Source organism: Euwallacea similis, chromosome 21, assembly GCF_039881205.1.
Source record: "Euwallacea similis isolate ESF13 chromosome 21, ESF131.1, whole genome shotgun sequence".
Classification (NCBI taxonomy): Eukaryota; Metazoa; Arthropoda; class Insecta; order Coleoptera; family Curculionidae; genus Euwallacea; species Euwallacea similis.
Genome location: NC_089629.1, coordinates 1,218,968 through 1,236,481, shown reverse-complemented (window position 1 = coordinate 1,236,481; position 17,514 = coordinate 1,218,968). Strand labels below are relative to the sequence as shown.

General features: G+C 35.7%; 1 protein-coding gene across 4 annotated transcripts in view; it reads right to left on the bottom strand.

The window, feature by feature from the left end:
• Nucleotides 1-15,820, bottom strand: part of CenG1A (Centaurin-gamma-1A) — a 40,709-nt gene extending 24,889 nt beyond the window's left edge. Inside the window, exons 1-2 of one of the 4 annotated variants that reach the window (XM_066400738.1) lie at nt 15,628-15,820; nt 14,239-14,435 (exon numbers count right to left, since the gene is read on the bottom strand). In XM_066400738.1, coding sequence (XP_066256835.1) covers nt 14,239-14,416 — 178 coding nt within the window. In that variant the 5' untranslated portion in view covers nt 14,417-14,435; nt 15,628-15,820. Of the gene's footprint in view, nt 1-14,238; nt 14,560-15,627 lie in introns of those variants that run through there. The other 3 variants (XM_066400736.1, XM_066400737.1, XM_066400735.1) reach the window with 3 other exon arrangements.
• Nucleotides 15,821-17,514: the final 1,694 nt, after the last annotated feature.

Genomic DNA, 17,514 nt, shown 5'->3' with positions numbered 1-17,514 from the left:
CCAGAACAAGTTCTTAACATACTTCAACTTAGCAATGCTTGGTGCAGTACGTAATTAAGTTACATGTTGTTAGAATTAAAAGTTCCGTTTCAATGACATATTATGTACATATTGGAAATTTAGTACTCCATAAGTATCATGGTATTTGAGTTAGGAATAAGATATTGACAAGAAAACTGCCAGATCCATCTTTGGGATGAGGCACTGTCAAACGAGGTTAGTACTACTGCCGCTACTAGACGGTCAAGTATCGGGGAATCTCCTTTTGGACTGGGGTACTTTTCCAGAACTGAAAAGGAAGGCAAGGCGAGAAAAGGGGCAGAGATGCGGCCGAGTAGAAGTAAATTCGTCAGTTTATCTTCTCACGTTTTGTTAATAAATCAACATTTATTAACTATGAAGAATGTTCCCAATATTATTCCGACATCTATGACCACAGGCAGCACCACTAATAACTCAATCACATGTTGACTGAATTGATTTATTGCTTACTAGACCTACATTTTTAAGACAAACCAGTCACGGTAGACTGATCAGAAACCAAATTTAAAACCATGACAAATTAATACAGACACCAGTACGACAATGGTACTCGAAGATGACGGACAGAGATAAGTACAACCGTATGGTGTTTTAGATAGCAATCGAGATGGCATATTTTATTGTTCACGGTTACGTAACCATGTCATCAGTCATAGGGCGACTGCACTTCCTCCGCCGAGACCTTGCGCATCAATGAGTACCGTGGGCGATCATTGCGAGACTGTGTCCAATAGTACTAATTAAAATGTCATTAAATTAGGCACGCTCATTCCACCATATTGCGCATAACATCGGTTGACCCTTTTCCAATCACCCACCTTGAAAAGTTACTTGCATTGCATGAGTCATAGTCACACAGTTCTAGCTAGACAGACCGTAGAAGGAATAACGCCTAACGAAACCTTTGCCCTTGTTTGAGCCTCAGTTCGAACCTACGGAAAACGCCTCATAAATATTTGCAAAATCCTCAATGGCCCTTTTCAAGGTGCAGCAAAACTGAACCTTTCTCATTCAAAGATGAGACCCCATATTTTACACTTCAATTGGGTAATTGGAACGATTGTTTGTTTCTTAATCCGCATTTTCCCTTCACCAATGAGGAACGCATTCAGGTTCTTATTTATTAGATCTTTGATCGTGCCTCCAATAATGAGGGTGAAAAGCGAACGTTAGGAATATTACCGGACAGATGCTTACGCGGTCTGACCTCAAATAAAAACGATAATTGCAATGGGCACGGGAAAATATAAACATTAACACTCTGGGAAGAAAATGAACGGTTTATTACACCGCGCGTCCGTTGCCTGTTCCGAAAAAATAATTAATAATGCATGGGTCGTTGCAGTCACTAATAACTAACTCCATTTTAGGCTTGACCATTGATACATAAATTACGATGTTAAAACTGACACGTAATGTGACTCATAAAACTGCGAGTCTGAAGATGGCGAAGGAACAGGTATAAAAGGCAATGACAAAGTGGCTGGACTTAATGAATATTTTATAAACTGCCAGAGTTCAATTCGGGATGACTTGCACGTGTCAGAGGACCATCAAAATCCGTTCCGAGTGACCATTAACTATAAAAAGCTCTATAACTTATTTCATGAAAGGGACATCTGCCGCCTGGAGAATGTACGGTGCACAATATAAGGCGATGTTAATAATGAGAGGAGTATAAAACGGTACTTGAATAAGGGTACACGTCAGTAAAAAATGAGGTGGCATGAAGTGAAAATTCTGATTTTTAGATTGTAAAATAACAGCCAGACGCGAATTTCATTGTCTTTGAATTTGATTAAGGACGCATCTTCTATGTCTAGTTTTGCACCATCTATGTTTCGCAATTTATTACTGCATCATCACAATGGCCTAATGAGACTTTTGTTGTTTTTGCTGTTTTCCACTCAACCTGATGGTGCAATAATAAATTACGACAATTGGGGGGTGTAAAATCAGAGTTTTGTTTTTTCTGGTCCAATCTAAACGTTTATTTGTCGATCGATGTAGCCTAACTATGCGGAATAAACAGTACACAGGGTATTTCATAATAGTGTGTCAAAAATTCTAGGGGGAATCTGTGGATTATTTTAAGAAAAAAAGTTAATATGAACGTGGGTCCGTTTTCGCTTCCTGTCTGAAATACAAGGTGATAAAGATGTATTATTTTTTTAGATGTTTCCTAATAAGTTCGTTCCGGCACTAAATATTTTTCTGAAAATAGGGAAGCGTGAAATAGGTGTAGAGAGACATCTTTAAAAGGGAGAACAATGTTTTTAGTTTCACCTGTGGCGTTTTAAACGAAAAATACGATCCGCCGCGATTTTTTAAAGAAGAATCATTTTCTGAATGCTCCATATTTCTGTGAAAAAAGGTTCTATTGAATATTTTTTATAACTTCCACGGTTTTTCAACGCTTCAGTTCCTCCTTCACAGGTTGGAACTTTTCTTAAATTAGTTGCATATTTGCTCTCAACACTTCAATCAAAACGTCTCTTGGAACGTAATCTTTTACGCTACTAATCGTCTTTTCAGATCATTAACATTCATTGTTCACTGTTCAGTAACCGTAACCACCGGTGTCATTTACGGTCAAAAGCCATTAAATCCCAAAAGTAAGTTTTACTACCAGCTGCCCCACACCTTAACTTCGAGGTGTGAACATTCTAATAACTCGATCAATGGATCCAGCAACGTAAAACTTCATTAAAACTCCATTAACTTCGAACTGGTAGCTTTTACTACTATCGACAGCTTTTGGGGAGTTCAGAGCGGATTAAGAAATGTCCCATTGCCAAACCGGTCAATGAATAATTATAAAATTTGGTAAAACGAAGTTTAAGCTTGTTACAGGTATTGGCCTAGAACCGCAAGACAGTGCATGGAAAACGGTTATGGCAGTTAAATTATCGATTTTAATGGTAGAATACGGGAAAGCAAATGATATTGTTAAAATAACGAATACACGAAGAATTCTTGGACGCTATACGGGTTTGCGCAAAATACCTAGTTCTCGGTTAGTCTTTAATAAAAATGTTGGTACCCATATTTGAATACTTAGCATTCTATACTTGAACCTAACAGCAAAATTGCCCGCATATTCAATTCCTCCATTGTTTAAATCTCATCCATCAACTGATTTTTCTCGTTTTCAAACCAGTCACCAGTTCAAAAAGGCGAACAGAAACAGGCGTGTCATTTTGGCACCTCATAATGCGCCCTTTTCACAGACTTGAATCAGCTTATTTGGCCGAAATTAATTGGATTAAATACGGCTCAAAGACGCAGTAAAAGCCCTGCACTAAAAAACGACAGCACGAGCACGATTATTCTAAAATGAAAATGATCGAAATCGGTACCATACGATGGACAAAAAAACTGCTGACCAACGATGACCTAATCTGAAACAGAACTAAATTAATCCTTAGTTTGACATCACAATAGACTTATAAATAAATAAGGGCTAGATCCATAAAAGGGTTATTTCTAAATGGGGGGTGTATACAAATCTCGTTACGTAGTTGGAATGAATAAAGATGTGTGTCCAAGCATATTTAAGGGACAATAAACGGGCCAGTTTTGATTGTAGAGTTTTTTGTGAATATAATGGAATAGTAGGTGGGTCATGAATAATAGTGAAAAAGGGTGCTAATGATGATCCAGCAATGGGAGGTAGTGACAGCATGATGGATAATAATCGCGCACAGATTTGACCATGTGTTTACACCCAAGACTGGTCCTGTACAGCTGTGAGTTATATTCAAGTGTATGCAAAGCTCTAAAAAAAAAAAGAAAACCCAATACCCTAAGAAGTATGAGTCTAAATAGTGACCACTTTCTCCCGTCTGGTTATACAAGTATGTATTAAATTTATTGTGGTAAATATGCAATAAATCCAGTTGTAATAAATATTGATGCAAACAACGACCTGAGACTCAAAACCACTTAAGGAATAGGTAATTTACGTTCAATTATGTATCGTAATTAAGGGTCATTGTGCAACCCTGTAGTTCGGAGGGCCAAGTTCTTAAGCTCTGACGCAAAGTCGACTTGCAAGAGGGTGAACGCCAAGGACTTGAAAAATATGGGCTTGAGAACGAGATAGAAACAGTAAATTAATTGAGATATTACAATGGAAATTTAGTTTTGTTGATTGATTTCATTTTAATTTCCTGACTCCCTTTGGTAAATATTAATTTGTAAAAATATATTTCAAAACACTCTCCATTTAGAAATCGAATGTATATTATCGTATATCAGAAACAACCTAAATAGTAAGTCCTGCTTCAGTTTACCAATGAACTAGGTATGTGGGCTGCTTTCCTCGTTCTTCGCACAAATTGTCAGTATTTAAAGCCGTTACTATATTTATTTTCATCATCAATATGCATACATAAACAATAAAAAATAATATAAGGATAATAATTTGCAAGCACAATCTCTACACCTCTGAAAATAATTAATGTTATTCGAAACTCGTTTCTTCCATTTTTTTAAAATTTGGATTATTCTATAGTTAAGTTTAAATATATGCAAGTAAATTCAGAAACTTTGTTCTATTGTATGTACAGCACTGGTGATGAGTAAGGTTTAAATATGGCTGGTACTGCAGGATATCCCAGCGCGAGTAAGTAATGAGGGAAGAAAGGTTACTCGGTCCGGACTTAGTCTAACGCTATTTTTTATACACAAGTTCTCTACGCTTTTCCTTGATGACAAATTAATTTGCTTACAAACTGAAAACAAAATTAGCCTGCTTGTGGTAAGTCCTGTTAGGCACTTAAGCCTCCAACTTTACTGCTCCTTCTAAGGTAGTTTCCAAGAAATCCGACACCAGGTGTGCTCGCATGCCCACAATCGTTGCTCTAATTCACCTGGAGTAATATAAATCGTCCTTACAAATCAGTTTGGTGACTTGTCTCAACTTCTTTTGATTTGGAAAAAAGGGGGACTGCGATGGATTTTTGGGCCAATGAGCTCTTATATTCAGAGGTTCGGCCTCCGACATGATATATAAAGCATAACTTAACTACAAGATCCGTTCATACATCGCGGCTGTATCTGTAAAACCATTCGCAAATAATGCACTTAACCGTTGTTAGATACTTATGGAAAAGTCCTTCGCTATAAAAACTTTTTTTAAATCAGTCATCTCTTCGAACTCATTGGTGACCCTCCTGCAGCTTACAACGTTATAATTTTTGGTGCAAATATTTGCCCAAGAATTAAATCCTTTGCCATATTATTTGGTGTTTTTTAGTCACTGACCATGAAAGAAAACGGGGCCAATAAGTCTAATTCATTCGACCTGATGAAATGTGAAACCTTTATTATATTCGTTCTGGTGTTTGCCCGTTTATCCCCTCCAATTGAGTATGATAAGTTTATTTAATCCTTTTGCTTTTTAACTGACTTTTCTAGCATGTAGACATCCGCTTTACTCAGTTAATTTATAATCGTAAACATCCCTATGGCAAAAAAGCCCTTGACCACCGCCGGTTATTTATTTATCAAAACATTCCCGCCAACCTGAGCATAATCATAATATGATAAGTAATTTTCTGGTCTAATTGTTAAATAACCGCCAAACATCTCAAGTGGTTTCCTTTGAGAAAACTGGCCAATCTGGTCTGATGTATGCATAACATGCAGTGTCCCTCTGGCCCTGCGGTCGAATCTGGACGCACTTAAATCATACCAGCCCTTTGTCTCTCCTGATTTATGACCTCTGGACGGTAATTACCCTAACCGTGTCCACAATGTGTCCTTTTCCTCCACGGAAACCGATGAAAAAAGCGGTTGTTACGGCGGCCCGTAGCACAATTGATTCGCATTGGTGATGTTTGAATGAATATCGTGATATTCTTAGACTGACCAGAGCTGGACAGTGGTCACTACCATCAGTTGAATTTTTTGGGACCAGTTTGATTTATTTCGAACAAAAAACAATACCGTTTGCAGCATGTCACTGAAAACGAATCATCCCCATTAGGAGATCATATTGAACGGGTTTTTTCACGATAAGAGATGTGGTCGCAAATATGAGAAGGGTGGCTTTAATAAATATTCATCCCCCTTTGATGGAGAGTTATTGAAAGGAGTAGATGCTGCAGATTAACGGCATCAATAAAGCAAATCTCCTTTTGTATATTTTTCCAGGTACCCACAACAAACCACAATAGTGGTTTACATAAAATAAAATTCACAAACACTGTGTTAATGTAATGCATATCGGTAAACGAACATATGTACAGGGTCATTCAAACTCGACGCCCCACCCATTTTATACGAAAACAGTTGGGCTTAGCAAAATAATTTTTTCACCACATTAAATAAAAGAACGTAAGCTACAATAAATGCTAAAAACGTTGAAATGTAGAAAGCGACGCTTGACGTCGCGACGCCAACTTTATGTTTTTTTGTCAGAAACATACCTTCTTTTTCAAAAATGTGAACATCGATACATTCCAAACAAGTTCTGTATAAAAAATTTGAATATTAACAAAAGCCTGTAATAAATCTGGGATATTTATCAACATCCCTAATGTTTATAGCGAACCGCATTTGAACGTTTCTTAAGGTTGGTTATAAACAAACATTACTGTATTCAGAGGAAGAAGTACGTTACAAAAAAGTAAATTGTTTCTTTCGTCAAAAATGCCACTAAATAAGCATTAAAAACCCTTATCAAATCAAACACAATACCCTCCAAAAAAAAACTTCCAAAAAAGTCACAGTTTCGCACAATTCACCCTCGGAACCATGTCAATCAAAAACCCGACTTGTTTCATGTATGGGCTATAACCACCAAATTCTCTACAACTTTTTATGGATCACTTGCAATAAGTATAATAGTGCAAAACTGAAGGAAGGATTTCACCCTATTTTTGCGGATGAATCACGGCTGGTGATTGGCTAGGGCAGTGTCCTTAATAAAAGACGACACACGGTCGAAAGATCACCCCAAAGATTCAAGGAAGAGGAAGTAGCTTGGAAACAATTAAAAAAGAGGATGTTCCCTAAGGGGAGCTAATCCTATTAAAATAGACGTAATGGATAATTTTATATTTTATTTAATATGCACATATGTATACAACTTATTAAATATATCAATTCATATGATTAGATAAGTAAGTATAATGTATGCAACTTATAGGTTAGTGTAAAAAAGCTTAACCTTGGATTTAACATTAATGCCTAAACGAAAATTAGTTGTATTATAACACTATTAAAAGGGCAATTTTTATCATTTTTTAACTTTCAGGAAAACATCAATCACTTCGTCACAAGTGATTGAAATTGGATAAAGTATTTCAAACTATTTTAACTTTTGCCTCTGCTGACAAAAATAAATTACTGGAATTTTACACTCCTCGCTAATGTCATCATAATGTATTAATTATTATGTAAACCACAATGGAAAAACTTGATTTAACATTAAAATATATTAATTTTATTTTATACTGGATATCCCGGTTCTAAATGCTTCGTGGTTTCAGGTTTATTTGGGCCGGTTTTTCACGCTCCTGGTAACTGCCAGCAAGATAACTTCCATACGAACGATGGAATTAGACGAGAGCATTGCTCAGTTTCTCAATTTCCATAGAAATTATCGTGTTCGCAAAGTTCCCAAGGGTTTGAAAAATCGGGCAAAGCTTTTATTTCAAAGCTCCCTATTCAGTTTTCGAGATGTTCTCCATCTCGTGTCCTTCTTTTCCCTTAGGGAAATGATCCGTTCTGTGAAGAAGAGTAATCTACCCCATTCAAGAGTCAATATTCCTCCCGAAGGAGAAAGGCAGCTTCGAAAACTCTGTGTCTAAGACATGCCCACCTATTGCAGATTCCCAGGGAAAAATGCGTACTGTTGCAACTGGAGGAATCACGATTTCACTACCAAAAATATTAATGCCCCTCATTACAATTGTTTCATACTCATGGCTGTACTAGTCATAGACTTTTATCAACAGTCTCCTTACATAACAAAACATTTTATGACTAGAAAAATCCACAATTTTCTTACAAATATGCTAAAGCAACACACATAAAAGCAACAAAAATCCTATAACGTTCAAGTGTCTACATCTACAAGCAGCGCCGGTCATCACAATATCGCCTTCAAGGTCTACCGCTATAGAACGTTCCACACCATGGCGGTGCCACCTGGCAGCAAGTTAATGAACTTTGAGATTATTGTAATTGTTATGCAGCTCCGATAGATGGTGCAGTGATATTTATATCTGCAGGGCATCACAAATACAACTTCCAAAATGGGGATCTCGGTAACCATAACAGATAGAGCGAGCATGTTAAATGGAGGCAAAGTTGTGTTTTGCAATGGTCAACAAATTCCTATCAGTTTAAAAAATATCAGAGATAGTACAATTCAATCGAAGTAATAATCCAAAACGTATTTTTGGTTAGAGGCCTATATTTGAATTTTTAACTTGGATATGGTTTTTCAAAATCAAAACATCACACTTTAAAAACAACATTTCCATATTATAGTTCTTGGAAAGGTGCCATAAGAAAATCAGCTCAGTTTTATTGTTTCCTTAAAAATAGTCAGGAAATAGAAATAACTTATTGAAATCAAAGCAAGAGCCAGAAAATATCTCTTACACAAAAGAGAGGACAGTTTTTGTTCAAAGGAGGACGTTATTTATGTCCAAAATGAAAACGTTCTTCATTTTGGTCCTATCTGGTGACTCCATTTAAGCATTATCATTAACAGAATGAGCAAAAAGTTCTGTTAATCATAAAAACTATTAACTGTTCTTGTCTTTAAAGTCACTCAGAATAATCAAAAGTTAAGCTAAATGTTGCATTTTCGTTGGGTAAATATTTTTCTGCCTTTTTGAATAACGGCACTAAGGACATTTGAAAATGTTTGCAAATAATAGTTGGAGAAATTCAGGAAAATCTCTGTTGTGTGTGTTTTTTTAAATCTAATATATCGTGAAAATGGAATGTGTTTACATGGTGCAATTTATACCTTAAAAGAAACAGAGACTTTAATTGAATCTAATTCTTGCAAAAATGTTGTTTAATAAAAAAAAGTCCCAAATTTACGTGTTTTAAAGAGAAGAACATGATTTTTTCATTATTATTTTTGCCTCAACGCCGCGCTCAAATAATTTCTTTCTCAATTTTCGTTCCTACAAGTTGCTACATGGTTGCCAATGACCTGTATAAAAGGAACCGAATGCAACACAATTTTTGTACAATTTTAAGGCCTGTTTTAGCAATGAGACCCTAATTGATGACGGCCAAATAGAAGGAAGTTACGTCAACATGATCCTTTACGTCTTATATGTGCCGATTGCATTGGCGCATGACACGACGCATTCTTGACGCGTCATAGGCACTCGAGGGACACTAATACATGGCGGCAATCAGGTTAAAATGTTTCCTCACTTTTGGTGGGATGCCGGCAATTATTTGCATCATCCAGTTCTAGCAAATCATTAGCCGGCGCTCCAGTAAAAGCAGTCCTTGTTTTTTTGGGCGGCAAGCCACCATGCATTAGTGTCCTTATCAATAAGTAACTTTGTTGCAATTGTTGAGTGGATCATGTCTACGCCAATGCATAGAGGGATATTAAGAATGCCCTAGTTCCTTAAACCCGAAAGAAAATCAGGAAATAATTTCGATTCCCATCCTACCAATATATTTTCCAGTGGTAATAGCCCATTCCCGCATTTCAGGCGTTACAAAAATTATGGTAGCTGTAGGAAAATATTTGCAAGAGAAGAGTTCAAATTTTATACATGAACTCAAAACACAAATATAAAATTAATCATGATACTTCATATTTAACGGCATTCTTTTAATGTAAACATCACCGTTATCCTATAAATGTATTGGAAACGCGACAGTAGTGCAAGGTTACAAGAAAGTCATCTAAACTGCCACTAATGATAACGCCGGCCACAGACCGACTGGTTTATACCAATACCATCTGGCCCAAATGATAAAATGCTAGTAATTCACCATTATGAACTGTTGAAAATGCAATTCACATAATATGAATTTTAATCACCATCACGGCGTTTGTTTAGTCTTAATTCAAAATCATGATAACAGTTTGTAGCGTTTCCTAGAAATTATTATTTGGTGTTTATTTATACAGAGTGGTCATAATCTATTTCTCAGTATAGGTAACTTTTTCATTTGAAGAAATAAAAAATCAATTAAATGGGCAAAATTGGGCAGAATTTTATACGTAATGCGGTGCTGGTTTTAAATTTGACAAATTAAGTCATATTTCTGAAACATTTGAAAAAACTGAAAATTGCCTAAATCTTTAAACTCAAATGTCTCAAAATCTATTAAAGTTAGATTAATGAAATAAGTTTCTTTTTACAGATGTTTTTGCGTAGAATTCAATAGTATTAAGGAAATTTTCAGAATGACCTTGATTTTCCAGATATAACATAAAGTTATGTTTTTTTAAATGGTAATCATAGTTGGCTATAGACGCATTAAATAGCTTTTTCCTCATTTCATTGATATATTTCAGTGTATCATTATCTTTTTACATGCATTTAAAATTATCAAAATAAGCTAAATTTAATATTTTTACCAAGATGGCTATGGAAAACAAAATAATTGAAATTATACTACAACAAAAAACTAATAATAAGATAAAATATCAACCAAATTAGTTTGTAGTATTTTAGTTTTTTTAATTAACAAATAATTTAAATAAAATATTTAAACATTTTAAACAAATTTTATTTATCAGAAACGACTAACTAAAATTTAAATGACAACACGAAAACGATAATCAAAACAAAAAAAAATCTTGGCAAAAATATTAAATTTAGCTTATTTTGATAATTTTGAATGCATGCAAAAAAAATAATTATACAATGAAATCAGGAAAAAAAGCTATTTAATGCGTCCACAACCAACTATGATTACCATTAAAAAAATCATAAGTTTACATCATTTTTGAAAAATCAAGGACCTTCTGAAAATTTGCTTAACACTATTGAATTCTACGCAAAAAAGTCTGTAAAAAGTAATTTATTTCATTAATCTAACTTTAATAGATTTTGAGTTATTTAAGTATAAAGATATAGGCAATTTTCAGTTTTTTCGAATATTTCAGAAATATGACAAAATTTGTCAAATTTAAAACCGGCATCGCACTACATATGAAATTCTGCCCAAATTTGCCTATTTAACTGATTTTCTATTTCTTCAAATGAAAAAGTTACCCATACTGAGAGATAAATTATGGCCACCCTGTATTATTTTTTTTTTGTAGAAATGTTCGTTTCATAATACTGGGCTAAAAGGAGAGTAAAAAACCATCAATACAATCGATCATTTAATCGATTTCCTAAGAGATATTTATTGGTTTCCGCTCGAGAATACCGGAATTGCAAAAAGAAGGAAAGTTACATTGTCGTCTTATTTGAATTAAGTCAACTGGCGTTACCTGACTACTGTTACGCAAGGTTTAGATACCTCCATAAACATTATCTCGTTAATTATTAATCTTTATTGCAAAAACTGCTTCAACGATTTCAATTTGCAACACAGAAGGAAACTAATAATGGCAGCATTATGCTTTATTTATATGCATTAGATGGGAAATTGAGCTGACAAGTTGAAATTAATGCGACTTAAACGTGAAGCTAAAGGATTACAGACTTAGTCAATATTTGATCCGAAGTGAAAGTCGACCCATTTAAAATAATGATTCTGAACAATAAGTTAGCTTTAAAGAACCTACAGGAAGAGGAGCTTGAGACGCATTTAAAAAACATGACTCACAGTCCCATCCATATCGCAAGTGGGTGTTTGGCTAAATATGGTGGTCGACCACTCCACACGTAATCCTGCAATTTACAGTACGAGCAAAATACGTGACCAGCTTTAAAGATTAAGGAACACTGTCCTAACTATGAAACAGGCAGAGCTAGGACACGTATGGCCGTAATAGGTGTCCGAAATTAAGGCGAATTTTCAAATTTTCTTGTTATGGTCCGATGACCCGGTAAGAATGAAATCCAATCGAACAATTTTCCGGCTGGCAAGTAATGAACCTCAGATACGGAAAGAACCGTTCTGAAAGAGCAGAAGCATGTCCGTAGGCCAGTCTGCTATAAATAAGAGTACTCGATGTGTAACCTCGTTTCCGACATGACAACACGGCACAAATAAAAGCGATGAGAAAATATACAGAAAATGGCAATCAAAGATGACCAAGTAGACAATAAAAAAACGTGTAAATCAACAATGACTTTCACTGGGTGCTTAAATTAGAAATTGCGTGTTTAGCGCGACACAAAGAGGAAAATGCACGTTGAACGTTTAGAAAGCAAAAGTGCAAAGGGAGCAAACATATCTATTGTACAATAGTTCCAGATTCCTTTGAGTCACTTCATTGATTCGTTTTAGTAGCAAATATTCGACTATTCTGTAAGTGATTAAGTATAGAAAAATAGAGTAGATGACAAAATAACCCTTCATAACTCCCTCCTTCTGTGCAGGTCCTAATTACTCGAGCAAATATTTGGAAGACCACCCAGCAGGATGCGGATTGGATTAATTCAAATAAACCGAATATTGAAATGGGTTAAAAAATATTCAATATTAAACATTGTAAGAACTCTGATTTGAGCTTAGGGCTATACAGGTCCGAGTGTCTTGAGTAAATAACCAGGATTAATATAAATAAATTGAGTCGCTTCCTTTTAAATGCGTTAGGTAATAAATATACAGGGTATATCGAAAATGGAGCGTTTTTGACCGTGGGTCTATTAGCACTTTTCTATCATTTTGTGGAGTACTATTGGCCCCTGATACATCTCCATGATGATGTGTTACACCCTGAATATAATATGAAAATGCACTTATCTAACTAAATAAACAGTGATAAAATTTGAAAAAAAGTCGGATAAAAAAGTATTCTTCTAACACAGCTGGTGGCAAAGCAAATACTCGATAAAATTCACGCATATAGTTAGGAGGTACCTACTTACATATAAGTATATGTGTTTTGAAGAAAAATGCAGTGAAAGCTAAAGACATTTACCGCCATTTGCTCAGGAATTTAGGTCTTAGCTCTGTCCACATTACCGGAGTATTTTATACTCGAGGTGATATATTCTACTTGTAATACGTACGAATTTACATATTATAACGTTGAAGAAAATTCCAAGGGGATAATCGCTATATCAAAACTGTGATAGTAATGCGGAGATCCCCCTATTTCCGGTGATTGCAGCTGATTGCGGAGGACTGCAGAGGATTGGAAAATGGTTATTGCTGAAGATATGCAATTTTTACCGGATTTCAGATACGATTATAGCGGTTTAATTGCACCCCGGATTTTACACACCAATACTGTTTCTGAAATGTGGTTCTCCCGAGGTTTTCCCTGGATTTTTCTACTATTGTAAAAAGAAAAAAGTAGAATTGTTTATGTTTTACGCGTATGGGATGGTGGATGACTTCCTCTTTAACCGGAACTCACATTAACTTCACTATTTTAAATAGAAGGTTTCGCTCTTTTCGCACATTCGAAAGGCAACCAAATTTCTATTATCGTAAACCATCATAAGTTCATGCTTGCATTCAAAATCGTGGCAAGATGCATTTTTTCAAAATATCAATATGGAACCATACATTTCTCATAAGTTATGTCCTGAGACCTTCAAGGTTTATCATAAAAAATCTGCATAGTTTTTTTGCAGCTTTTAACACTAAATAACTCGACAATAAAGTTCCGACATCGTAGGTTGAGAGGTTTCTTCCCAACAATTATTTAGTTGTATCGTCGTAATTACTAGCAAAATAATCGTCGCAAATAGACGGGGATTACAGAAGAAGCTCGGGACCTGTAATGTGCTTTTGATGAGGCTTCTTCTAGAAATACTTAAAGCCATAAAATTCTTGCACGAATTCTTGTCAATTCAGTGTTAAATTGACCGATTTCCTCGTTCGAAAGGAAAAAAAATCCTCGATGAATTTTCTCCTTCAGATTTGACGCCATTTACCAGATAATCACATTCATATTCATTAGATAGCATTAAGAACTGATCATATCAATTTACCACATCCCACAATAGACCAGCCTTTGCTGGTGTTAAGGTTAAAATTATTGTTAAACACAGGAAGTAATCAGCAACTAACCTGAACCATCTAATACTTAAATCAAATACAATATTTTAATGGACTCACCTTCAATACACACAACATGGTCCCTAATTTGTTGAGCAATTATTCCATCAGGTATTAGGTCGATCAAATCGTAGATTGCATAAATGGATGGATGGACACTTTCAAACCTCTGGATTTCTTGTCGGATAGCCAAGGAATTGTTCAAGTAAGAACCCGCAAAGTGCATTCTTGAGTTCATGTTTGCAAGCTGACTGGGACTCAAATTGAGTTTCTGATTGGGTCAGTATTAGTTTTATTGAGATATATTGACATTTAATGTGGAATAGCTATAACTGGAGGTTATTGTGTTGAAGGTAAGTAATACGCTGCTAATAGATAGAGGATGATTGCAAATGAAGGCCCATTGCTTTTATTTAGTGAATTCTGTAATATTGGAATATGAAACTTGATAAAGTCTTAGATTTTCAGGTGAATTTGACATTCTAAAAAAATCGGTGATTCCATTTAAAAATCTTGTTCAATTTAACATCCAGCTATCGTTTGTCATTTTTTGATATTGAACTTCATGTCAAAATACCATATTAGGCAGTTAAAAAAATATGGGAGGGGGATACAACTTTGATTTTCATGATAATTTCTTGTTTTGTTTTGGAACTGAATGAAATTAGCCACTTTTCAATGTTGCTTCTTTCATTTGTCCTTATTTGCCTGTTTTACACCATTCAGCACTTTAGACCTAAAAATCTTTGGCATATCACAGTACTTCTTACAATTCTCTAATTTTATCTACAATCGATTTGTGGGTTGCTTCTTGAAGACAATTGTGATTTACACTCCTTTACCATTACTGGCTTCAAATATATTGTCTTCAAGTTAGAGAGAACCCTACAGCCAGGAGAAGAGAGGTGGGTCAGTAAGGCCCTGGGAACAACACCGAACTTCCATTAGTATATGACATGATTTAATTTTACCAAAGTTCAAGTTTTGTATGGCTATATCACAATGCCACTAGCACAAAAGAGTGAAACCAGCAGGTACCAGGTACATCAGTGGTCAGTGGGTCCCTGGGCACAGCATTGAACTACCTGGCTATATGCCCACCTTTCTTGAGTCAAAGCCTCCATGTTTTGAAAACAAATACCACATAAATTACCTAATAGTTAAGATCAGATCACAAGTGGCTGTGCTAGGCAGTTGTGATGTGGGATGTGATAAATAAGTGAGTAAACAAAAACATCATAATATCACAATCCATGTCACTTGACCAAATTAGCAGGATTGTTTTATTTATAAAAATAAAATAAGTTCTGGAATAATTAAACGAACATAATAAATTACAAACAACAATAAACATAATTGTTGTTCATTCCAAAACAAAACAAGATACTATGTAGGTAGGTTTTGCCAATCGATGGTTTGTTTATAATAGAAAAAAAACAAATAGAGCACTTTACTGGGGCACCTGTTCCTTTGGGATTTTCGCCGAAAAAACTATCACTGATCACGGGTCATTTTCGCGCAAAACGATCGCGACGAAAAGGAGGTTTTTTACGCGACGTATTTAAAGAAAAAAACTATTTCAAATTAATAGGTTAGGAGAGACAAGTACGAACACTCCCACTCACTATCCTCCATTTAATACCTATGTTTCGACAACAGGAGGCAACGTGGGCTGCTGATCAGAGACCTGCGCATTACACATTTGTCGTACGGATAGCGAACGTCCCAACTCTGACTGGTCCTTATAGTTTGGTCCGCTATTTGGACAAGTGATTTGCAAATTTGCAGATAGTTTGATGACTATCAAAGCGGTTTGAGGACTGCTTGTAATCTGGGAAACATGCACTTTGAATATTTATATAGTGACCGGTATCTCGAGCTGCCGTAGTTGGGCTCGTGCCTGATGTTTTGCGGACGTGCTCCATTTTCCACTTGCCCGTAAATGATTTTCCATTTGTCTGTAGTTTATTTTCCACATGTGTGTAATTTGTTTTCCAACCATAACAGAAGTTTGTGCAACAATTGTAATTCCAACGGTTTGAAAGCCATCGTGCACGCACGCTTTTCGTAAACAGTCTACAATAATCGTCAAACTATCACGAACCGGCCGCGGAATGCTTGCCGAAACAAACCCGAAATCTGCCGATAGTGGCGTCGCATCGTGCCGGAGTTTCTGGCGGAGATAACGGGAATCTCCGTTACCAGCTTACAGTTTTCTTCAGCGACTCAACATAAAGTCGCGGAACCCATGCAGTCTCCTATTTTGTTTCCTCGAGCTTCAACAGGGGGCGCGGGCTATCACGGGGATTTTTTAATTATAGATGGCAAATAATTTAATTTGAATATTAAATATGTTTTAATACAGAAATTTTGTGGTTTCATTTTGTTGATCAAAAATTCACAACTTCAGGGTTGGGAGGCAGATTTCGGAAATATGGTCCAACGCAGGAGGCGGATTGTTAACGATTTTTTTAATTTTTGAGAATAACGTCTATAACAACTGCTATTGGTGTATGAGGCCCAAAAATCTCCAAAAAAATAAAAAAAGACCAAATTCTATCTTCAATCCTTATTCAGTCTTGAAGACTGAACAATCAACCAAGACAGCGACGATATTTCCGTCACTGTAAAATTTCGTTTGATAAAAATGCGAAACCTTATTTATGTCTCTAACTTTGATAATAACTCAGATAGTTCTCAAAACTCTCAAATTTGAGACACCCAGTAAACTTGAAAGTATGACCTGCTACTTCGTTCGCCAAAAGTAAGCCATGTTACTTGGCTTACTGACCTCGCCTGCGGCTCGATCGTAAACTTTTGTCTCGCCTGTAACAGCTTACTATTTTCTTAACGAGACTGGACATATACTTACGCAATTTGGAATTCAGAAATATACTATTTTAAAATTTTTTTAAATCCAATCACTTTCGAAGATATTCGAAGAAAACTGAAATTTTGTAAAAACGTCTATATGTATTTTTTTAGCTTATTGTGCAAGAAAATTCAAAATAATTATCGCTTCTGTTACCAACATGCAAGGTTCAAGCAAAACCATGAATAAAATAAACAGATGTACCCACTTACGTTGCGGGGCGGTGTTGGGTAAAGGAGAGGGATGGACCCCGGGATGGAGGGCAATCTGGTCCCGGCGGTTAAAGGGGACGTTATATCTTTAACTCTGGCAATCTTTTTTTTCTAAGTGAAATTAATAAATTTAGTCCGAGATTTAAGTCTTTCTTTTCGTCGATAACACTTCATTATTAATACTTTGATCTGCTACAACGTAACGATAGTTGTATCTGAAATACTACGTTTCGATTTTTGGCAACCATCATC